The 24,979-nt window shown below is 38.8% G+C and overlaps 1 protein-coding gene across 1 annotated transcript; it reads right to left on the reverse strand.

Moving 5' to 3' along the window:
* On the reverse strand, nucleotides 1-24,303 carry LOC149290661 (general transcription factor 3C polypeptide 3-like). Its single transcript, XM_089488451.1, has 18 exons — nucleotides 24,202-24,303; nucleotides 20,469-20,574; nucleotides 18,792-18,985; nucleotides 18,453-18,576; nucleotides 16,695-16,886; nucleotides 14,996-15,161; nucleotides 12,544-12,691; nucleotides 11,778-11,841; nucleotides 11,588-11,691; nucleotides 9,951-10,122; nucleotides 9,150-9,352; nucleotides 6,029-6,130; nucleotides 4,870-5,005; nucleotides 3,524-3,761; nucleotides 2,970-3,160; nucleotides 2,519-2,643; nucleotides 2,017-2,169; nucleotides 1-123 (listed from the first exon to the last, which is right to left on the reverse strand). The coding sequence occupies exons 1-18, from the start codon at nucleotides 24,301-24,303 to the stop codon at nucleotides 1-3; spliced, it is 2,643 nt and encodes an 880-aa protein (XP_089344577.1).
* Nucleotides 24,304-24,979: the final 676 nt, after the last annotated feature.

A 24,979-nucleotide genomic window follows, 5' to 3' on the forward strand; every position in this document is an offset into this window, starting at 1 on the left:
TCATATGACACAGTGAAGATATAGCAGTCTGCGGGCCATCTGTAGATTCCCACTGCTCTGGTAAATGAGCGACAGATTGAAAGCAATGTCTCTCTGAAGGTCCACCTGATCGTCATCCATCCCCTAAAAAAAAAGTTACAGAAAAGGGCTGAATGAAACTGGGCTATATTTTTCAGCTGACAAAAAAAAAAAATACTTACAAAGGATTGTTGAAGCATGTTTTGTTTCTCAACTAGGTCAGTCAGGATACCAACCTCCATTTGAGTGTTCTCTTGTGTTTATTTTCTACATTTCTACAGTGATACTTGGTTGGCAAAATATGTTTTTGATACCTTTTAGTGGAATAATGTTCATACATATACACATATACATATATGTATAAATAGACATGTCATTTTTAACACGTTCAAAGAACATTTTAATTGACCATAATAGGATGTGGCATGGTGGTACTAATACGAGTCATTTCTGCCATAGTCAAATGTCTTTTCTGTTGCAGAATAGCTCAACACATTTATTCCTTAAAACATCATCCCCTTTACAGTCTATATCCATGGCTACTTGTTACTCTAGATACTTCTGTTGCTGGATAAATCCAAGAGCAGGTCCTTCAGATTATTGCAACATGTAAACCAACTCAGATCATGCCTGAACCAGAGTCTTATTTACTGGAATTGTATCCCAGGTCTTGTAGCTACCCACTGCATTTATTGCACACATTATTTATTCTGTTACTGTTTGTGATACCTGCATCCTATTAGCAGCATAATTTGCAAAAACAAAGAAGCCAACATGTGACAATAGCTTAGCCCTGTAAAGAGTTCTAACTGCAATTTCCCTAAACTATACAGGTGGGAGGGCAAACCCTGCCCATACCCCACAAAACCTTTAGTGTTGGGTATGGTAACATCACAGCAATTTCCCTGCAAACAGGAAAGACACCCTTGGGTTATGCAGCATGATCAGTTACTTCAGTGTGAGTTTGCTGCAGTAAGTTTTAAAGGAGAACTCACACCAAAATGTTTTATTACTAGCATCAGCTTCAGATAAATTTCCAAGCAGCTGCATATTGCCCACTTGCCTGTGTTCTAGCTGGGTTAGTATTAGCTACTAGACAAACACTTTGACAGCTTACCATGATGCTTGGAAAAAACAATACAATGGCTCATTGTTAATCACTGGCCAGACACTCTGACTAATCAAAGTCTATGTAGGACGGGACAACATAGCCATAAAGAATCAGCTCAGTGTGGGGGTTGTTCAGAGAAAATCATCCAAAATATAACAGCTGTATATAATGGCAGCTTTCATTGTGTAAATAAAGGAAGTTTATTGGAACAAAATAAATTACTGTATTTTATGCTTACCATGAAAAATATTTTTCCTTGAGACTTCCCCTTTAAAACTGTCTCAAATGAATTCAGGAATCTGGCTTTAGCAGAATAATTGAATGTTCTTTTCTACAGATTTACCTTAACAAACCTGTGACACTATGCGTTAGGCGTTAGGGCTTAGTGTGTTGGACATATTAAAATAAAATGCTAGCATTTTCTCCTGATGTTTACTATGGAAACAGAAACATGCTAGTTCTCCAATACTTCTCTTTAAAACATCTCTAGGGTCTCCTTACTTCTTTAAGCTCTGAAACTATATACCCCATTATTCAGTTTTAGCTACCCAAAGTGCTGTCCTTATTTATGGCTTTATCATCTGACCAAATGCCCCCGCCTTTATAACTAACCATGTGCAGTTTATAGATAGTTGACACACCTGTCTCTTCACACTATCTATAGTGATGTTTCTACTTTCATTCCACAATCAGGGAATCTCCCTTATTATGCAGAGCTATTTATATCAATTCTTTCTGCAAATGTATAAGCCAAGTAATACACTATGTAACAGAAACATGGTCACAGAATTTGGCTAGTTTATGTTGTGAGCATGAATAAAACTGATGAAGCTATGCAATACCTCTTATTATTGTAGTATTTGTATTATATTTAATATATGACATACCTTTAGCTGAAGTGGTGTGAGCTCAAGAGCTTGCTGATAGTAGTGAATTGCAAAGTGAGTTAGACCCATTTGATGCAATGCACGGCCAAGGTTGTAGTAAGTTTCCTGGCAAGGGCCACGAAGATCAAGATACTTATTCAGAAATGAAAACCCCTAAGAAAAAAAATGTTACAATGTACATTAGAAAAAATACAAATGTATTTGCACAAAGATTTTGTCATATTTTCAAGGTTCAAACTACACCTGCACCTTGCTTATTCTAGAATAACTTGTATGATTATATCACCGGCCTGTGACAATATCTGTCAAACACACATGCAAACCAGAAAGATTTCAGAAATTGCCCTTTGGGACTTCAAACCATAATAAATCAAAGAGGTATGAGTCAACTGTAGATGGGATTGAAATGGTTTACTATACTAGGTTTTACACAAATTGTGTTAAAACGGTTCTCAGATTTGCAATTTGTTGACAGTTTCAAAATGAAAAAGAATTACAATACCTGTACTAATAAAGCATGTCTTTTTAATACAAACTTCTGTGATGCCATATGAACGAATGTTAAGCCAATGCATAGGCTGTGCAAAGGATCACTGGGCTGCATTCGGAAGGCCTGCACATACTGGGCTAAATAAAAAAAAAAACCATGCAATTATGTATTCACATAGTAAAAAATCCACAATAAGCAAATGGGTAAACACTGAGACAGATTACAACAGATCACTGTGATTAGTGATCATATGCCTCTGATGATCTTAAAATGCTTCCCCTGGGTCTGCTAGGCAGCCCCCTTTAATAAGAAGTGATGTGTTACTGTCTGCACATGTGCACAATGTATCCTTATTCACATGATGTACCATTAAGCCCAAGTGGTTATTATGGCCACTTTAAGATGTAACAGCATGCCCTAATGTCCAAAACAAGCACATTCATTGACCACAAAACATCCTTACCAAGAGCATGTTTGAAACTTCCAGACACAAATGCGTTATGACCACTAAGGACACACAGAGCAAGATTTTCAGGGTTTTTCAGCATTAGTCTCAGGCAAAATCGATGATGTCTCACGTCTTGGGAATGCATTGTGACTTGATTGAAGATATTCCAAAGCTGTGGTTTGTTTACATCTTCCATTAACATTATTCTTTAAAATAATAATAAAAAAAGATTCATATGATAGCTTTATGTATCTAAATGCATATGAGTCAGATCTCAAAAGAAAAGTTAAGATACCCTTTCCAATGGTATACACCAAAAGTGGGTTTTGATACATACCGTAGATATTGCTTATATTAATTCGTAAACACGTTTACGTAGGGAGAAAAATGTAGGATTTCCAAAAAGTTACGTGTAATAACAGATTACTAATTCCAAGAGGTGTAGGTGTTAGTAAATATTATTTGAGAGTCTGGGGCACGTTAGGCATTTGTCCTACTTGATAAATAATTCTCTCTTAATTAACATACTTAGTTACGTGGACATAGCTAAGCAATATATAGTAATTTACCTGATGTAGTTATAAGCTTTCCTAAAGTTTTTATCAAGAATTGCAGTTGAAAGCCCAAAATATTCTAATTCCTTCCGTTTCTGTCGGTCATCGTAGAATGAATAATACTCCAGCGAGGAATCTACAAGGAGCTCCCCTTCTTTGTATCTGGCCAAGTCACACAAGGCATAAATTGCCTTCAAAAGAAGATACCACCAGTCCTCCTTGCTTAAAACGCTTGTAAGTATGGCAAATATTGCTGTATATAACATTAGAACACATGAAACCATTAGATATAAATAAAGATATGACATGGTATGAATAGGTCTGTTTTCAACATTATGCAAATATTGTTCAAATGGAATGTGCGAAATAATCTGGAAGTATTACATTGGGATTTCTAAATATAGGTTTACAAAAGCATCTATTTGTCTACATATATAAAATAAATGATAATTCCATTTGAAGTAGGTATTGATTATAATCTTGTGAACACTGCAGTGAATTTAAATGTATAAACACTGGATTTAATTACTGATGCCACATGAGCTGTTCAGACCACAAGTGACAAACCAGAAATAGTCCTCACAAAACAAAATCAACATTGGATGTGTTAGAAAAACATACTGCAGAAGTGAATGTGCATTGGCCAAAGGAAACACAATTTGTTGTATTAACTTTAGTACACTGCGATAAACAAATCTGACAGTTCAAAATGGGGGAAATGGTCTAAGAACTAAAACAAAAAACTATAAATCAACACTAAAATGCACCACAAACATTTAAAATGGGAGCTCCAGACATTTTTATTACTAGTATATGATTAAAAATGAGTTTAAATAGTGTTTTGAGTTTTAAAAACAGTTCTAGTTTTAACATACGTTTAAGCAGCTGCTCATGTGTATCTCCGTTATATTCCAATCTGCTAAGCAAACACACTAAGCTCTTTATAATATGGTCTTGTAGTTAAAAAAACAAAAAAACAAAACAAAACCAAACCCTGTTTTAATCACCCAGACATACAACAGATTTCAGATTTAAATAAAATAAAACCACATTTTCTTCAAAACTAAATTACACTACTATATACAGCACTGTACTTAATGCCCCCACATTTTTCATGGGTCCTCTCCTTTAAACAGTCTTAAATCGTATCAATCTGGTATAAAAACAAGCATTTCATTGAGATTAATTGCACTCACAGCTGCCTCATTCTGCTAATTTGCTGGGGCTTCCTCCAGTTGATTAGCTAAAGTACAGTAGGCAAAGATTACATTTTATCTTGTCTTTATACACAGATTCCAAAATTCTACCTGCATCACAAAATATGCTTTTGGCTTCTTCCACAGAAGCTGGAAAATAATTACCTTTTGCATCACAGTTTGCAGAGTCCTGATCATCGTTGTCTGAAATTTTATCTCTAGACACTTTGATGAGATATAAGTGTCTCTCCCCTGATTTTGAACTTGAGATTAAACAAACCTGTGCTCTGTTCATTGCAATCTGAAAACAGAGAGACACTAAAATGCAGTGGAAAATATACAGGGTATAAAACCAGTGAAATTATGTAGGCTTATACAGCTGAAAAAATACAGGGCTTTTTTTTCTTCTACCCTTCGTGACAATGGCTGTTTTAAAATTTTTTGTGGTGCTCGTGTTTAGTTTCTTCTCTCTCTTTTAGTGTACCCACACAAATTATATATTGTTTTGTTAAAAAAAAAATATATATATATGGTGAGAATTGGAAAAAAAATGACCTTTTCTCACTTTTATTTTAAAAATATTTTACTCATCTACAAAAGCCTATGAAAAAAACCTGCTAAATAGATTCTAATATTTGTCCAGACATGAGAAATACCCATTTTTTTTGCAAGTTATAGGGCAATAAGTACAAGTAGCATATTGCTATTTCAAAACCATTTTTGGCAATTCTGCTCCCACGTCCTATCTGGGATATGTTTGAAGCTGGCACTTCAATGGTATCCCCATCAAGCCATATATGTTTGAAAACTAGACAACCCCGGTATTTCAAATACTAGTATTTTAACTTCCATGCACTTATTCTATCACCAGTCTTTGTCAAGTTAGTGGTAGTAATTTTTTGTGTGTTGTTTTCCCACACACACTGTACTTTAGGTAAGAATTTACAGCTCCTGGCATATGTTACTGTCAAACAGCACCCCAGTATGTGTTCAGCAACATCTCCTTAGTACAGTTGAGTTGTTTGGGGACTAAAAGGCCACATTAGGCAGGTGCACATCATTTTTTATATTTTGTTGGAACTGGATTGTTCCCCTGATGGTGACAATTAAAGCTTACCACAATTTTATTTATTTATTTTAACTATTTTTATTTATTTTACTAATCACATGTATATATTCTGTGCATTTATTATAGATAACTCAGCTATAGATAACTCAGCTATTTGAATGGTGATCAAGTCATATTTTTAGGTTTTGCTTTTATTGACACACATTTCCTGTATGGATGTTTTCTAAACACAAAATCAGATTTAATTGAACTTACTTTTAAAAGCATGGCAAGCATGGTGAGTAATGTGTCCACATAATCATACATTTTGCCTTGAGAGTAAAGCAGGGTTGATCGATGAAGCAGCAATTTGAGTTCCTGTAAAAGTAACACCCAGATAAAGATTGAAATTTCAAGTGGTTTAGTCAACTCTGATCTTATTGTTAATGTTACTGTTATAATTTGTATACGGCAGGCCAACAGTAGAGAGGAGGATTAAACTGGCAGTGAAGTAAACATATAGTGTGCCATTTATTTTAGGGTAGAGCACACAAGAGAGAGATAAAATCTTTACATAGAGCTGCCCCTATGATGGCATTGAGTTTATTTATAAACTGCGTGGTGAAGCTTGATCTTTGTCTACATATGACTCTACAATCACAAAAACAATGTGAGCCTCACAGGTTCTAGATTATTATGTATTGCTTTATATTGTGCCATCAGATTCCACATCACATTACAAGTGGTAGACAGGACATAATTAGCATGTAAAATAACAATATGACATACAGAAACAGGAGGGCCCACAAATACTCATGTACTCATGTAGCTCAGGTGTTTGCCATTTAAAGGGACACTCCAGCCATCATAAGCAATTGAATGCATATGATAGCTGAGAGGTCCCTTTAAATTTACATGTATTTGTCCCTTTGCATGCCCCCAACTATTTGCCATGGTATATTTACTGCCAGTCAGCTCTTGCACTGGCCCAGCAAACCTCATAGATGGGTCTAACAATAGATTGTTGGCAGTGGCGTCGCTACAGGGGGGCAAGGGGGGGCAATTGCCCCCCCTAGGTTATTCCTTGCCCCCCCTGTTGCCCCCCCGCCGAATTTGAAACCCCCCAGGACAGTCCTTGACTGCTAACGACGGCATGGTGCCGTCGCTAGCAGTCCCAGTCAGGTGCTAACAACGGCACCATGCCGTCACTAGCACTATCTTACCTTGATGGAGGTCTGTGGACCTCCATCACCACCTACCCCGGCGATCTGCCCCTCACACTGAAGGGCATCACCGGGGCCACCCGATCTGCCCGGTGACGTCTCGCGCAATTACGCGATGACGTCACCGCGCAACTTTATTAACAACTGACAATTGTCAGTTAAAGAGGTATGGGGGCATGCTGCTTAGATGCCTGTATCTCAGGCATCTAAGCAGTTACATACCCCCAACATATACCATTGTAAAAAAAGAATAAAAAATATTAAGTTAAAAAAAATAAAAATGTAAAAAAAATGATTTGGGGGTCTCTTAAGGCAGATAAAAAAAGATCAAAATTGCCTAGAGACCCCCAAATTAAATTATTTAAACATAAAGTAGTTTAACTTTAAAAAAAAAAAAAAAAGTTTACGTATTCTAGCTAAATGATCACTGTGGTAGCCAATGTTACCACAGCGATCATATAGCTATAAAAAGTCACATTCCCTTTTTAAAAATGGCCGATACTAATTTTTAATCCTATGATCCCTTTGATCATGGGGTTAAATTTAGCCAACGGTAGAGGGAGTAATATTATTAAAATCAGCCATTTAGCCTGTGCGGTACGTGAGTAACCATATCATCCCTGGAGCGCCTTGCATTACTGCTCACGTAGGAAGTTAAATTATGGCACAAAAAGTACACATTTGCAAAAACCACATCCCTTGGCGCATCAAATGAGGGGCTGCATGTGTTTCTAGTACAAACCTGGAGTGCGCAAGACACAAATGAACATGTCGCTATAGTTAGAAAAAACATATTTTTAAGCCAAAGCGACATATTCCATCATTATTTGTGCACTCAACTTTTGTCCTAGAAATTTATGTAGCCCCTCATTTGAAGCTCCAAGGGATGTAGTTTCTTAACATGGATGAATTGTCTGAATGAGGGAGAGCATGAGTTAATATGTGGATGAATTGCCTGAATGAGGGAGAAAATGAGTTAATGTGATTGTGTGTATCATAGATGTATAGTTGTGGAAGGGCAAAGATGGCACTAGCAGGATGTTTGAGCCTTGGGGAACAGGATGGCACAGGCAGGGTGTATATGGGGAAAAAGATAGCAAATCTTATGTGTGTTATCTGGGTGCTGGCCAGGTTCTATGTGGGCAGTGTGGTTGGGGTGTGCAACCTGTGATCTATGCCTGTAATTTAGGGGGTTTTAAATATACCTTTAATGCCGTGTTTTTATGTGAATTCCAATTGATCTGTACCTGCAAAGCTGGGTTTGTGTGTTCTTCTGTAGATCCATATCTGGTATGCTATGTTTCCATACATTATTTATGTATACCTGCAAATACAGGGTTTGTATGTCTTGTTCAGTTGATTAATACCTGCAATGCTGTTTCCATGTATTGATTTGATCTATACCTGCAATGCTACATTTCATATATTATTGTATACCTGCAAATACAGGATTTGTATGTCTGATTCTGTTTATTTGATATATACCTTCAGTGCTGAGATCACAAGTGAATTTCAATTGATCTATACATGCAAAGATGGGTTTGTGTATTAATGTGTTGATCTATGCCTGCTATCGGCAGCAGGGTCTAATATTAGGCCCTGAAATCATTTAGTGGAAAAGTTAAGGTATTGTGTTGTTTAAAGGATTTCAAGGATTAGTCGTACTAAATTGTGGCTTCAGGCTTCCCATGTTGAATGATCAAGTATTGTATTGTCCAATAACAAAAGTATCATTCCATAGCACATTACTTTTGGCAATATATATATATATATGTGTGTGTGTGTGTGTGTGTGTGTGTGTGTGTGTGTGTGTGTGTGTGTGTGTTTTTTCAGTGGTATGATTTAATGGTGGAAATTATTAATGCCCCCCCAGTTTAACTGTGGTATCTTGTGTGCCACCCCTATATAGTGTTTCTAGAGTCGCCACTGATTGTTGGACCATGGAGATGTTCTGTACCACTTTGTGTACAAACCCCAATGCGATATCCTGCACATAACAGGGATACAGAATCATCAGCGTAAACAAATAGAATGCACTCCCCCCCCCCAAAAAAAAAGACTTCGGTTTTAACAAGCATCACTGTATTTTCCAATTTGAGAAACCAATAAAAAACAAAGCCAACAATGATATGCAGTGGTGTGCATTATACTTTGCAACGGTTAGGTTCACTTGCCTGTTGTGCAGCATTTGCATCCTGTGCCAGTGTATCTGGATCATACATGGGTTCTAATGCCTCCAGTGCTTTATCTGGCTGACCAAGTTGTTGCTGAAGCGTTGACAGAGATATCCTGGCATCCAAGTGCAAAGGAGCCATATCTACCACCTTGCCGTAACTCTCTGCTGCTTTCTCCATGTGTCCCAATGCTTTTAAGCAATCTACAAAGAAAGAAAGATTAATAATTAAAAATGATGGATTGTGTGCAAATGAATACTCTTAGTCTCCTGTAAACTTTCAAGTATAATACTCAATTGTATTAATTTTTCTTTTAACAGGATTATGTACTCATGGAAAATTAAATTATAATTTAAATTTAGGATTTGCATTTGACTTCTTGGTTTCCTTGGGGAAGTGGACAAAGACAGAATAACAAGAAGATACAAGAGAAGAAGGCGAGCCGCACAGCAAGGAACACAGAAATGGTCAGTGGAAAACATAGGGAGACATTCAGAGACAGAGTGAGAGAGTGAATGAGAGCGTGAGAGAGTGAATGAGAGCGTGAGAGAGTGAATGAGAGCGTGAGAGAGTGATCGAGTGTGTGAAAAACCATGAGAGTGAATGAGTGTGAGTTATGTGATACGCCCTCCAATATTTGTCTAAACCGAAAGGGTAGGAAACAAACTTTGTTGTCTGCAAACAAATGGGCCAAAAACTAAACAAAAAATTGCGCAAATCATTCTGTCCCGTTTGCACAAGTCTAATGCTAAACATGTATTATAAAGCTACAGGCAAGCCAAGAATAGCAACAGACTTTACCTGCGTGTCGCAGCCATACCACTGCTAGATTATATTTTTCTGAGCACACTAGAGCGCTCAACAGTGGTAAAGCAGAATTATATTCACCAACATCAATAAAAGCTTCTGCAACATCCAGATACAAATCCCCCATTTCTTCAGGATTCTGCTCCATTAGGGAAGTCAACATAGTCTTTAAAGATAAAAAAAAAACAACAAACAAACAAAAAACATAAATTCACACTTAAATACTATTTCTCAAAGTTTCTTGAACCGCACTCTTTCCAAATTTCCCAGTAGGCCACCTCACTTAGAACTGGTCATCCTTCTATATGTGTGTTTGCAGGGACAGTAGTAAAAGAGATCTGTACCGTCGCAGTCCCCTTCAGGCAGATTGAGAGACTCAGAGGCTGGGGACAGGGAGGTAAAAGGAATAAACACACACACATACAAAAATATGAATCGGGCATGCTGGGGAAGGGTATGGATGGGAAATAATACTGGGTATAGTGATTAGGGGGATGATTTAGATGCAATATGGGGTGATAATGATACGGGATAAAAATTATTGAGGAGAACAATAGGATGATAGAAGAAGGTATGCATATGTTGGCTGGGGACACGACATATGAATTATGATGTGGGTGGGTGTAATAATGTGGTAGCCCTACACTTACATACACAGCCACTCCAACACCATACACTTACCAAGTATTGGGACCTCTTAATTATTTAATTTGGGTGTTTTAATCAGACCTATTGCCACATGTATAAAACAATGTAGTCTGCATTTACAAACATCTGTGAAAAAAGTGGGTCGCTCTGTAGAGCCAAGTGAATTCAAGCGTGGTACTGTGACAGGATGCCACCTTTGCAATAGGTCAGTTCACAAAATGTTATCATGGTATTATTGGAAAATGGAAGCGTTTAGGAACAGCAGCAACTCAGCCACAAAGCAGAGGACCAGGCAAAGTCAAAGACCTGGGTCACCGAGCGATGAGGTGCATGGCTCGTAAAAGTCGCCAGAGCTCTCTTGATTCCATAGCTGAAGAGTTTCAAACTTCCACTAGAATTAAAATCAGCGCAAAAAACGTGCGTGCATAAACACGGGGTTGGATGCATTTGGTGTGGAACTTGACTGGCCCACACAGAACCCTGAGCTCAACCCCAGCGAACACCTTTGGGATAAACTGGAAAGAAATTGCGAGCCAGGCCTTCTTGTCCATTAGTACCTGACCTCACAAATGCTATCCTGGATGAAAAGTGGAAGCTGTTTTAGCTGCAAAGGAGGGACGAACTTCATATTAGTCTATGTATTCCGAATAAGATGTCATAAAAGTCCCTGTTGGTGTAATGGTCAAGTATCCCAATACTCTTGTCCATATAGCGTATATACAGTATATATTCCCTACAACCATACGACACCATAAAGGATATAAAAGTGTGGTGGAAGTTCCCCTTTAAAGCCATGATATATCTTTATGGGCCAGTTAGTGGCAAAAGGTAAAAAAACAAAAACAAAAACAAAAAAAACAGTGGATGTTAACTGTTGAGAATAATGTAGTTTGGTGATTTTTTAGAAGCTGTGAAAAACATAATGAAGGGTACATTCTAAAATTCATATATTTTTTGCAGTTTGAATTTCAACCATTACTTACATTGACTGGCTCAAGAATATTCAGATGAATCAAACAAAGCATCATTTTGACTGTAATATCTATGGGAATACCATCTGGAACATGGCATACAGCAATTTCTGGAGGGGAACAAGAGTGAACAAGTGTAATGCTTTACAAATACAGTAAGGCAGATGTATCTTAATAATGTCATCTTCGACAAGTTCATTACCTGCACTGTTTTCTGAAGTGGCAGACTCCTTTATAAGTGTTATCCCCGAAAATTGTGTTATAACCTTAAGGAAGGAATAAAATAACATTACATTTTACTTTTGCTTATAATAATTCCCCAAGTGTATGTATGTATAAATAAAAGGATCATATATATAATCTTTAGAAAAACATCGCCTCAGAGGGGATATGATAACATTATATAAATATATTCGGGGCCAATATAAACCATTGTGTGGAAATCTGTTCATAAACAGGACTATGCATAGGACACGTGGTCATGCGTTCAGATTGGAAGGAAGGAGATTTAGACTAAAGCAGAGGAAAGGGTTTTTTAAAGTAAGGACAATAAGGATGTGGAATTCTCTGCCTGCAGAGGTAGTTTTATCGGAGTCTGTACAGACGTTTAAACTGCAACTGGATGGATACCTGGAAAAACATAATATTCAGGGATATAATCTTTAATTATGGGGAAACAGCTTATTGATCCAAGGAGAAATCTGACTGCCATTTTGGGGTCAAGAAGGAATTTTTTTTCCCTGGTTAGTGCAAAATTGGAAAGAGCAAAACCGGGGGGGCTTTTGCCTTCTTTTGGATCAACAGCAACAAATTAACAGATATAGGAAAGGCTGAACTTGATGGACGCATGTCTTTTTTCAGCCTATGTAACTATATGTAATATATTCGCCACAGTATTATGCAAGTTATACTTGTAGATGTCTAAATTGAGTAAAGCGCACATATAAAACTGTTAAATATGAGCCTACCTCTAATGCTTTGTCATACTGCTTGCTGGAAATGTATAACTCTGCAGCTATGTTTACATCTTCTATTGCTACAAGACTTTGGTGTTTGGAGAAGGCTTCTTCAATCACAGCAATGGCAGATGCAACATCATTTGATTCATAATAAGTCCTATAAAATATACATGTAGATGTTAACACCTGTATAGGTGTTGGAAAATATATATCCACTGTGGATTAAAATCATGATGTAAAACAATTTCTGTTTATTGCTATGCACTGTAAACCAAAAAGGCAAGATCTAAATATCTTTTTTTGCAATTTTTCTGAAAAGGGGACAGCTGGAATGGATGGCTGGGGGCTTCAACGCTAATTCCTCCTAGAATTAAGGGGGGAAGGAAGCCACAAAGTCAATGGCTCTGCTGTGAAAAAGGTGTCCCTAGTGCCAAAATCGTGACAGTGAAGCCATGGTGGAGACCAGGTCCCCTTCTTCTTTTCTTTCCATTGAGGGGCAAAACCTCCCTTCCTTTCGCTGGATCTTCTTAGTCCCTGCAAGGAGAAGGACCACTGAAATCTTCGATTGAAATGGAGCATGACCCCCTCATCAGAAAACAAGGAACTTTTTAAGGGACCCTTTCCACCATGGCTTTTTCGGTATACAAAAAAAAAGACAGTTACGCTGCTAATAAAAAACAGAGCATTTTAGGTCGGTGTGAGAAAAGTTCCCATGCACCACACTCCATGCCTAAAAGGCTGAGGCTATTGACATGTAAAAATGAGGCATTACAGTAACGCCGTTTAAGCGAAGAAAGTGATCGTTGATCACTTTCTAAGCTTATTTAATTTTTTGACGGTTCAGGACCGTCAAAGGTCATTTAGTGACCTTCCTGTCATGACGGTCCTGAACCGGCAAAGGTCGCGAAGGGGTTAATGAACTGGATGTTAAAAAACAACTTAAAATTTACATTAACATTCTTATTTTGTTATGATGTAATAAAAAACAATATTTTCAAAGTACAAGAACCCAAACACAATATTTATGAAACAAAATAACCCCAAACATTCTGAAAAGAGGTGGACTATTACTGTTCAAGAAACTTTGCCCCAGCCCTGGCACTTTGCACCCAGCACTTTGCACCCAGCACTTTGCACCCAGCCCTGGCACTTTGCACCCAGCACTTTGCCCCAGCCCTGGCACTTTGCACCCAGCACTTTGCACCCAGCACTTTGCCCCAGCCCTGGCACTTTGCACCCAGCACTTTGCACCCAGCACTTTGCACCCAGCCCTGGCACTTTGCCCCAGCCCTGGCACTTTGCACCCAGCACTTTGCCCCAGCCCTGGCACTTTGCACCCAGAACTTTGCACCCAGCCCTGGCACTTTGCACCCAGCACTTTGCCCCAGCCCTGGCACTTTGCACCCAGCACTTTGCACCCAGCCCTGGCACTTTGCACCCAGAACTTTGCACCCAGCCCTGGCACTTTGCACCCAGCACTTAGCACCCAGCACTTTGCACCCAGCCCTGGCACTTTGCACCCAGCACTTTGCCCCAGCCCTGGCACTTTGCACCCAGCACTTTGCCCCAGCCCTGGCACTTTGCACCCAGCCCTGGCACTTTGCACCCAGAACTTTGCACCCAGCCCTGGCACTTTGCACCCAGCACTTTGCCCCAGCCCTGGCACTTTGCACCCAGCACTTTGCACCCAGCCCTGGCACTCTGCACCCAGCCCTGGCACTCTGCACCCAGCCCTGGCACTCTGCACCCAGCCCTGGCACTTTGCACCCAGCACTTTGCACTGTGCCCCTGCACCCAGTCTCCAACTCTGCCCTGCACCCAGCCCTGCCCCCACATTCTGCCCTGCCCCCACTCACACCCTGCACCCACTCTGCCCTGCACCCACACTCACACCCTGCCCTGCATCCCCACCCCCACTCTGCCCTGCACCCACACTCACACCCTGCATCCCCACCCCCAGTCTGCCCTGCACCCAGTCTCCTGCCCTGCCCCCACACTCACACCCTGCCCTGCATCCCCACCCCCACTCTGCCCTGCACTCAGTCTCCTACCCTGGCCTGCCCCCCCACCCCAACTCTGCCCTGCATCCCCTGAAACCCCACCCCCACCCCCGCGAATCGCTCTGTGCGAATGGAGCCACTCGCACAGAGCGATTCGCACAGACATGAAGAATACTTACCTCCGGAACGCGTCACATCTGTAACTAAAAGAAGGCAGAGACTGCAGAGCGTGTAGCAGAAGCGGGGAACGCTCGCGGAGGTAAGTAAAAGGAGCTGAGTGCTCCAACAACGAATCGATCACTCGATTAATCGATAACGGAAATCGTCGACAACGATTTCCGTTATCGATTATTATCGATTTTATCGATTCGTTGTTTCAGCCCTACTCTTAACGTAAATATAGCATAACATTTATTTAGTATTAGAATCCTGGCAAAACAAAAAGACATAAGACAGCATACTTAGCCATATCTCTTGCCAGCTGCATAAATCTTTCACCATCAGAAGGAGACAAAAGATTTAAAATCTTGCGATATCCATCCATTGCCAGTTTATGTTCCCCTACCTGCTCATACAGGCTTGACCTCTCCCACAAATAACGAACATTTGTAGGGTTATATTTGAGTGCTGAAAATAAAATATACCACAAACAAAGCATTTAGTTTGCACATAATGGGGTAAAATTATAACCAACACAGAAATTAACATTGAGAGGTAACTAATATTATTTATATAAATTATTTTTCCATGTACACATTCCAGGAAAATAGAAAATAAATACAAATATATGTGTACATATATTTCAAAATTGCCAAATATACTGAGTAACCCTTACCGAGTAGGTAATGCTTTTTGCAAAGCATTGGAATACATAATGGATGTGACAGGTTATATGGCAAAAAGAGAAGCATAATGAAGCAGCTCTGGAAATGACACATTCATAATCAAGTACTAAAATATACTAAAGGTCTTTCTGAGTTAAAGGTTCTTAAAGGGTTGATCATTTTGCAGTGATCTGGAACAGTATTACATTTAGAATGCTGGTTATTTCCCATTATAGCTACTTTCTTGTGACAGCACTACTAGGCCTTCTTCTTATGAGCATGCCAAGCAGGTTGTTAATGCAGTCCTTTCTCCCCAGAGCTTTCCTAGCTAAAGGGCTATGGTGTCATGCAGAGCTTTTTTACATCTATAATTCATAAAATAGAACTTTCATGTCAAATAACCTTTTTTAACGTGTCTGCTCCATTAAAAGGGTATTGATACCTATCAGAATGCATGTAAAACATGTTACAAACATGAAAAAAAAAGATAAAATAGCCAAGGTAGTTAAAACAGTGTGTCATGTTCTGAACATTTAAATAAAAAAAAGATACGTTTTTTTTTAAAATTCCCCTGCGGAATTATTTCACAGCACAAAAAGTCTCATACGTGTCTCTTTAATAACAGAAAGCAATATAATTTTGTGCAAGATATGTGGTTGGCAACCTTTATAAATGTGGTGGAATTCTCCCGATTCCCCATCATGAAAAGCACAAAGACAGAAAGCCTTTGTTATACTGTAGTGGGGCTGTCAACAGCACATTTCTTTACCTGCAGTTGTGGTCTCACAATGTTTCACTGTACAAGCAAGATATCCATTATCCATATCTCATTTGTACAATGCAACAATGTAAGAGATATTGCTGATGATCGTTCAGTGACAGATCAGCAGCATCTCTCTACATCAAGAAAATGTGTTGCTGTCAGTTACTATGGTAACACAAAAAAGATCCCTGCATGCTGTCTATTATTGGATCAGCTTGCAGCATTCAAGGACATGCCAACTGCTCCGTGCATGCAGTAGTTGGACATTATAACATCATCAATGTCTCCCCCACCTGTCAAAGTATATATGTGGAAAAACATGTTTTATCTGCTTCTTGTAATTGGTTTTCTCTTTTTGTATCTCTAACATTTTATAAAGTCAATGTTCTGTATGGTTACACTAGGCATTTAAGAATAGCTTGACTTGTCCTGAAAAAAAATGAAACATACATCTTACCAAAGTAAAGTGTAAGTTGTTACCTACATATAACAATAGAACAACACTAATACAAAACCCAGAACTGAAAGTGTTAAAACAACACAAACAGAAAAATGTAGAACAAAGTCACATACCTTTTGAATAACAAAAAATTGCTTGCTTAATGTTATCTTGTTCCAAAGACATCTCTGCAAGCCTGACCCATTCTTCTGTATCACTGGGGTTCAAATGAGCTGCAATCAGTTCAAACTGTAGGGATTTCTCCATATCACCTTGATCCTCGTATATCATCGCAAGAGTTGAGAAGGGTTCGTAAGCAAGAGGCGCTACAAAACAAAGAAAAAGATAAAACTGATCAATAAAAACAAATAAATATGGGAACAAATGTAAAGTCAGGACACCTGAGGCTGACCATTTAAAGTGTAATTATTTCTAAGGTCTACCCCCCGCCCCCCCCAAAAAAACAAAACAATCAATGCAACAAAGCAATAAAGGAGCTGAGTTGTATTGCAAGAGGAATACGTAGCAGAAAGTGTGGTTCTGCCACTTAACAGATCTGGTAAGACTTCATCTAGAGTATTGTGTACAGTTCTGGAGACCTCATCACAAGGAGAATATTAACATTCTGGACAGAGTTCAGAGGAGAACTACTAACATTGTGATTCATTTGCAGGATTAAAAATGTAATGAAGGACAAAGATCTTGGAGGAAAGAAGAGAGGCAATGTGAATCATAAATGATTTTAACAAAGTACAGGAGAAATGCTTATTTGAAAGTAGGAGAAATGTTACACCTAGAGATCATACTCAAAAAATATAGGGTCAAATGTTTAGATATAAGGAAGCTTTACTTTACTGAGAGGGATAGGCTTAAAGCTATCCTGAATCTGTAAATTTGCAGGGGCCTTTAACCTAATTTAACCCCTTATCTACTTATTTACTCTATGTTTCCTTAACAATGATTCTACTTTTTAATTTCTTGTGCACGCAAACAAATTATATATTGTTTTTCAACAGAGCTTTCTTTTGATATAATTTTTAGATATATAGTCCAACATTTTGTACAAATAATACATTAGAAAAAGTTTGGGTTTTCTAATATTTTACTATGAAAATGGTCCCCAAACCATTTGTTGACCAAAATACCACCAAATATATTAATGTAAGTGTCCTGAATTTGGAAAACCCAACAAGCATTTGGACCAATCATTACTCACTTTACCTGAATGGAGCATAGCGTGCTTCCGCCATAGAAAGGGTGGATCGCAGCTCACGAGGACTGCCTCGGTGCAGTCCTCGGGAACCGCTGGTCACTTGTGTACACAGTAGCGCAAAACACTATTTTCTAAATAATTTTCTATTACTATTACTAAATACTATTTTCTATTTTTTAAATAATTATTAAAAAAAAAAGAAAGCAGATGCCAAGAATTATATTCGACATGCAAATATTAAATCTATAACCCAACAAAAAACACTATTTTCTTTATGACGTTCCATATAATTTTTATTTATGTCATCAAATACCATACAACCTTGTGCACCCAAAAATGCACAAAACTAGAGGACATACACATTATGTGAATAAATAGTTGATATATACAGTGCTATGAACACCATTATATTTACATTTATTAAACATGAACTGTATAATGCATGATTTGGGAATGTGATGGTTATATAAGATAGCATACTTTAAGTTTCATCAAAGTAGCTTCCAAGTGGACCTATTGCTATTCTACTATCTATAAGGGGACAAACAAACCCTACAGATCTAAAACAATGAATATGATGAGACAAAAAGAAATCCATGTTATGTGAAAGACACGTCATTGCTATATGAGCAATGGAAAGTATAAAAGTTAAAATATTAAATTGGAATTCACAGCATACCTTGCCTAATGATTTCCATACACATTAATATGGCTTCTTCTTTTTCTCCTCGAGCAAATCTGATATTGGCTTCCCCCATTAAGCCTCTTAAGGCTTTGGGAAGTTTACTGCGAGGTCGCCTTGCCTATATGAAAAACAAAACAACCAGAATTATCTGTAAACATATAACATTTTAATTAACATTCATTTATTTATGTTCTTTCATTCATTACAGTTAGCAAGCTTCAAGGGACGTTTGCTCCTTCGCTTCAACATTCTGATACCTACAATAAATGCTTAAATTCATTTTAAATTTGTTTTTGAGGACCTACATTTTGGACGTGTAACAGAATAACATACTTTCATCATTTTCTTATTTTCACGATCAATTTCCATCTCCAAGGCAAAGACATCTCCAGCTGAAGGCTGTCCTTCTAGACATTCACCCTCATCATATTCTTCATCTTCCTCGTCATCATTGTCCTTCTCATCTTCTCCGATCATTGAAGCAAAGGCTCGATGGACTGACTTACTTACTCCATCTGAGGTTTCCTCTTGAAATTAAAATAATACGAAATATACAGATTAGAAAAACATGGCTTAAAATGATTTTAAGTGTTTTATTCATGATAGATAGCTGATTAATATTGACAACTTAGTAGGACTGACCCAGGCATGTACAATTGTACATTTATGGAGAGCCGAGTCTATCTGAACTAGACAGGAACTGCTAGATTTCAAATGCTTCAGTCAGTATCACAATGCATCCTTTTAGGGCTGCAACTAACGATTATTTTCATAATCGATTAGTTGGCCGATTATTTTTTCGATTAATTGGATAAAAGAAATGAATGTACATTTTTCATTTATTTAAAATAATTTAATAAACAAATGATGTTAAATACAAAAAGCAGAATAAAAAAAAACTTTGATAAAATGCATTTCTTGTCTAAATTAACCCTAAACACCCTATTAACCATAACTGCCCCTAAACACCCCATTAACCATAACTGCCCCTAAATTAACCCTAAACACCCAATTAACCATAACTGCCCCTAAATTAACCCCCACCTCCTCTAACTTTCAGCAGCCCAAATATTAATTTTATACTTACAGTTAGATGAGTGTCACAGCCATGTGGTTCTGGCCTTCTGGGAGAAGGAAGGGGCGGGGCCAGTTGTCACAGTGATTACAGGGAGGGACTGGTAAGTAGGATTATATAATGAGGGGTATTTTTCAGAGCGTTTGCTCTGAAAAAACCCTCATTTTATAATCGCTAAAAATCGATTCAACGAATCGATAATGAAATTCGTTGGCAACGATTTTCATTATCGATTATTATGGATTAGTTGTTGCAGCCCTACATCCTTTTCCACACAAACTGCCTAAAACCACAATTGTCTGTACTGCACACAGAGCTGTATCTACAAGGTACTTCAAAACCAAGGCAACCTACTCGGTACCCAGATAACCAGTCTTAAACCTACATCTACCATAGCACAGAATATGTGGATCACTTCTATGCAGTGCAATTCTCTGAGACTGCAGAAAACTGAGTAAACAATATGTTTTCCACAATACTAAGTGATATGTAGTCTTTGGAACTCAAGAAACTGACTACCCTCAGAAAACCCAACAATATATTTAAAAGTAATAATCGCAAAATCAATTTTCCAATGAAAAATTATGACTTTATATCTATGCAGGTGGTTATGTTCATGAAAATTTGGTACTAAATTGAATATGATTGACACAATGTAGACAACTAGTAATTGAATTAAGTGTTGTGTTTACTAGCACTCTACAAAATCTAGCTATACTGACAACAGAAAATAAAGTTTGAAGGGGTGGGGCAACCTCCCGTAAGACGTGCCCATGCATGAAAAGGTTGACTTTGTGATTCCTCATTCTGCCTAAAGGAAACAAGGCGGGCAGAAGTGTAACATCCTAGTGGTTGAAACATGCATGATACAGTAAAGAGGTTAATAAAGATAAGAAGTTATACAAATTTCAAATGCTGAAAATATTATCGGTTACCTTCATCCTTATCAGAGGCCCTGTTTCTTGACTGGTAAGTTCCAGATGTTGATGGCATGTTAGAATCATCTTCTTCACATTCAGCAATCTCTGCTTGTAATGCATCCTTTTATCAATTAAATAATAACTTCCGTTTAGAGAAATCAAAAAAGAATATAGCAAAAACAAAACCTAGCCATGGATTTGCAACATAAATTGGGGTTCATAGAATAATGAACACATAATTATCAAACCCAGGCAGGATCTGAGTTGGAGAGTGGTTCCTTGGCACAGGAGCACAAGAGAGTTCATTTATTCTCTACGAATAAGCATGCACATGGTGCACAAATGGAATCTATTATAGGTTTGTCCTCATAAGGCAACCAGCTTATACAGGCTGTTGAAAGAAAGTATGCAACAGAGCCAAGGTCATCCAAAAGGAGCGAATAAGCCCAATGTCACTGCAATGAGCACATGTCTAGGTCTCCACTGTAGGGCTCCTGTGGTTAACTGAATAAATTTAAGACATCAGGACGGGATTGACACCAGTTCAAGAGCTGCAATCATGATACATAATCTACATACCAAAGAAACGTGCCAGACACAAGCCTGAACCCAACTCAGAAGTTTTTATTATTATGTGTTAGCAAGTCCACTGCCTCAAGATAATTTCAGAACGGAAAAGCGGGTCTTCTGTGAGTCTTACCCTGGGTTCATCTGTCCCAATAACTATTAATAAGAATAAGTTACCGTATTTACTCGCCTTATAATTGGGGTTGTCTTATAATTAGACCTCAAATAGGTCTGACTATAAGATTAAGATCCAGATCCCCCCCCCCAAATTTACCGGTGCTTCTGACTCCCTGGTGTGTAGTCGGGGCAGCAGGTAGACGTCTATGCAGATAGGCAACTTTCGCTGCAGCCGGAAGGAGGTACTGTTAGCAGCGGGGGTTGTTTGCGTCCATCGTGCAGACCTTCCCTGGCTGTCAGAGGGGAGAGTTCCCCGAACCGCTGCGGGGAATTCTCCCTTACAGCCGGACGGTGTATGCGCGATGGACGCAGACAACTCCCGCTGCTAATGGCACTTCCTTCCGGCTGCAGCGGAAGTTGCCTACGCGATCTGCGTAGACGTCTACCTGCTGCCCCGACTACCCACCAGGGAAGCACAGGTAAGTTTGGGGGGGTAGTATTAAATGGGGGGCATAAGGCATTTCTGTAGGGAGAGTGCTCTATGATATGCCTTTTAACCCCCTTAATGCCACTCTCCCTCCAGATATGCATTTTAACCCCCTTTATGACACTCTGCCTCCAGAAATGCCTTTTAACCCTCTATACGCCACTCTGCCTCCTGAAGTGCCTTATACCTCCCTATATGCCACTGTCATATAATATGCCTTTTAACCCCCTAAATGCCAGAGTGGCATATAGGGGTATAAGGTATTTATGGAGGCAGAGTGGCACATAGGGGGTCAAAAGGCATATCATGGGGAACAGTGGCATATAGAGGGTTAAAAGGCATATCATGGGGCACAGTGGCATTTAGATGGTTAAAAGGCATATCAGGGGGCACGGTGGCATATAGGGGGTATAAGGCATTTCTGGGGCAGAGTGGCAAGCCTGGGGGCAGATGTACATAACTGGGGGGCAGGTTGGAAAATAAAAGGAAATAAAAATTAAATAAAGCAATGATAGCTTTCATTAAAAAAAAATAGTTTACATAGTTTACATAGTTAAAACTTTTTTCCTATAGGGTCGTCTTATATTCAGGCTTTTTCTTTTTTTTTTTCCTAAATTTATATTCAGATTTTGGGGGGTCGTCTTATAATCGAGCAAATACGGTATTTTATTAGTCACAGCAACTTATGCAGTGCTTCATACAATACAAGGGGTACGGCAAAACTAGAATTGACAGACTATGACAAACCGATACATTAGTTATAGAGGGCCCTGCTCGCAAGCTTATATAATAGTGATGGGAAGTTCGGATCATTAAAGTGAATCGGATCATTTCGATTCGTTCACTGAAATGATCCGATTCATGATCCGGATCTTCGGATCACTCAGTGTGCCTGCACGGAGGTACTGTTTTCCAGTAACTCCGTGCAGGCACACTAACGATTGGCCCCGCCCCTTTCATTATGAATCCTCCCCCCTGCCTCCAGTGATGTCAATGAAGGCAGAGAGTCATTCAAAGATCCGGATCTTACAGGGATCCGAATCTTACAGTGATCCGGATCACTGTAAGATCCGGATCATTGTAAGATCCGGATCTTTGAACGACTCTGCCTTCATTGGGATTCTAATCATTCAGATAATATCACCATACTGTTATAAATAATACATTAATAATCACTGCCCCCAGGATTTACATTCCCCTTTACCTGCAACTGCACCTTAAGCTAACTTTATTAAATTAATTAAATTAACCCTCACCATTAAATTAACCCTAAACACCCCATCAACCATGACTGCCCCTAAAATTAACCCTTAACACCCCATCAACCATGACTGCCCCTAAAATTAACCCTTAACACCCCATTAACCATAACTGCCCCCAAATTAACCCTAAACACCCCATTAAGCATAACTGCCCCTAAATTAACCCTAAACACCCCGTTAAGCATAACTGCCCCCAAATTAACACTAAACACCCCATTAAGCATAACTGCCCCCAAATTAACCCTAAACACCTCATTAAGCATAAATGCCCTTAAATTAACACTAAAGACCCCATTAAGCATAACTGCCCCCAAATTAACCCTAAACACCTCATTAAGCATAACTGCCCCTAAATTAACACTAAAGACCCCATTAAGCATAACTGCCCCCAAATTAACCCTATACACCTCATTAAGCATAACTGCCCCTAAATTAACACTAAAGACCCCATTAAGCATAGCTGCCCCTAAATTATCTCTAAACACCCCATTAAGCATAACTGCCCCCAAATTAACACTAAAGACCCCATCAACCATACCAATTTATTAGGTAATTTATCTGGAGTACATGCAATTAATTAAGGGGCAGTTATGGTTAATGGAGTATTTAGGGTTAATTTCAGGGGCCGTTATGGTTAATGGGATCTTTACGGTTAATTTCAGGGGCAGTTATGGTTGATGGGGTATAAGGGTTAATTTTATGCTGATGACTGAGGGTTAATTTAATTAATTTAATAAAGTTAACTGTAGGTGCAGTTATAGGTAAAGGGGGGCAAACTCAGGGGAATCTAAATCCTGGGGGCAGTGTGAACATTATTAATGTATTTATTTATAAAAGTATGGTATCAGTAATATTCTCTGAATGATTCGAATCTCTGTAAGATTCGGATCCTTGTAAGATTCGAATCATTTGAATCTTCGGATCATTTGAATCTTTGAACGACTCTCTGACTATGAGTCATCGTTCCTCTGTGAATTAATGAGCTGTAACCTGACCCCAGAGTCTGTGTCTGAGTGCTCTGCAGATGACTCACAGCTCTAGGATCAGGTTACAGCTGCATGATTCACAGACTGAACCGCTACAAATGAATCGTTCAGTCTAGTGAACCGATTCATCCGGATCACTAAAAAGAACCGGATCAAATGAACGATTCGTTCATGATCCGGACATCACTATTATATAAACATGAAAATATTTTCCAACATCTGACTGGCGAGTACAAGAAGGAAAAACAAATTGTTGCAAAAGAACTCCGTGTGAATGCCTGATGAGGGTAAGCCAGTTATATAAAAATGATGAATAGCTGTGATTTTACCTTTTTCTCAATTGCTTGCCTCTCTTCTCGTCGCCTTTCAAACTCCTCGAAGGATATTTTACCCTCCAGGTAATCAATAAGCTCGGGACTAAAACCAGACATCTTCAACTGGTGCTGTCATAACATTTCTTAAAACGGTCAGTTACTGTAAGTATGACAAAAAGATGTGTTTACATAAAATGAGTGCATATATGTACGTTTACATATCCGAATAGCGGCTCAAGTGAAGACAGTTGACACACGAAAACAGGCCTAATCTCAACAGGAATACGCAATAAATACACATTTGCGTATAATTTCTATTAGCAAACATATTTTTTTGGAATTTATCCATACATTATTCTAGAACTCGTGTTATACAATAATTCATTTGTGTACCAAAGCATCATTTTCAAATACTATAACAAGCTCTCGATCACCTCCAAACCTTGTTATAAATGTCACGTTTTAGAATACTGTGGGAAAGGGAACGCCTATTTTCAAGACATGTATTAATAACTCGGTATTAAACCATCACGCTACTTTCCAATTAACGCTGCTCTGCAAGGGCTCTCTTCCTGCTTAAGTCACGTTCTACTGAACCGGCCAATGGCGAAGCGTCAGTACAGTGATTGCCAGTCCCGGTATCCATAAGAAAAATAAATCGAAAGAGGCCAGATTCAACCAATTGCTGAGTAGGGGATGAGGCTAATTGTGCTTGGCAGAGGGAGGAGTTGTGGCGGAAGAGGAGAGTATTGAAAGAAGGCGGGTGTAGTCGCGTGTGTAAAGGAAATTATTG

The sequence above is a fragment of the Sceloporus occidentalis genome, unplaced genomic scaffold (genome assembly GCF_023333645.1).
Source record: "Sceloporus occidentalis isolate IW3139 unplaced genomic scaffold, rSceOcc1.0.p SCAF_38, whole genome shotgun sequence".
In the NCBI taxonomy this organism is placed as follows: Eukaryota; Metazoa; Chordata; class Lepidosauria; order Squamata; family Phrynosomatidae; genus Sceloporus; species Sceloporus occidentalis.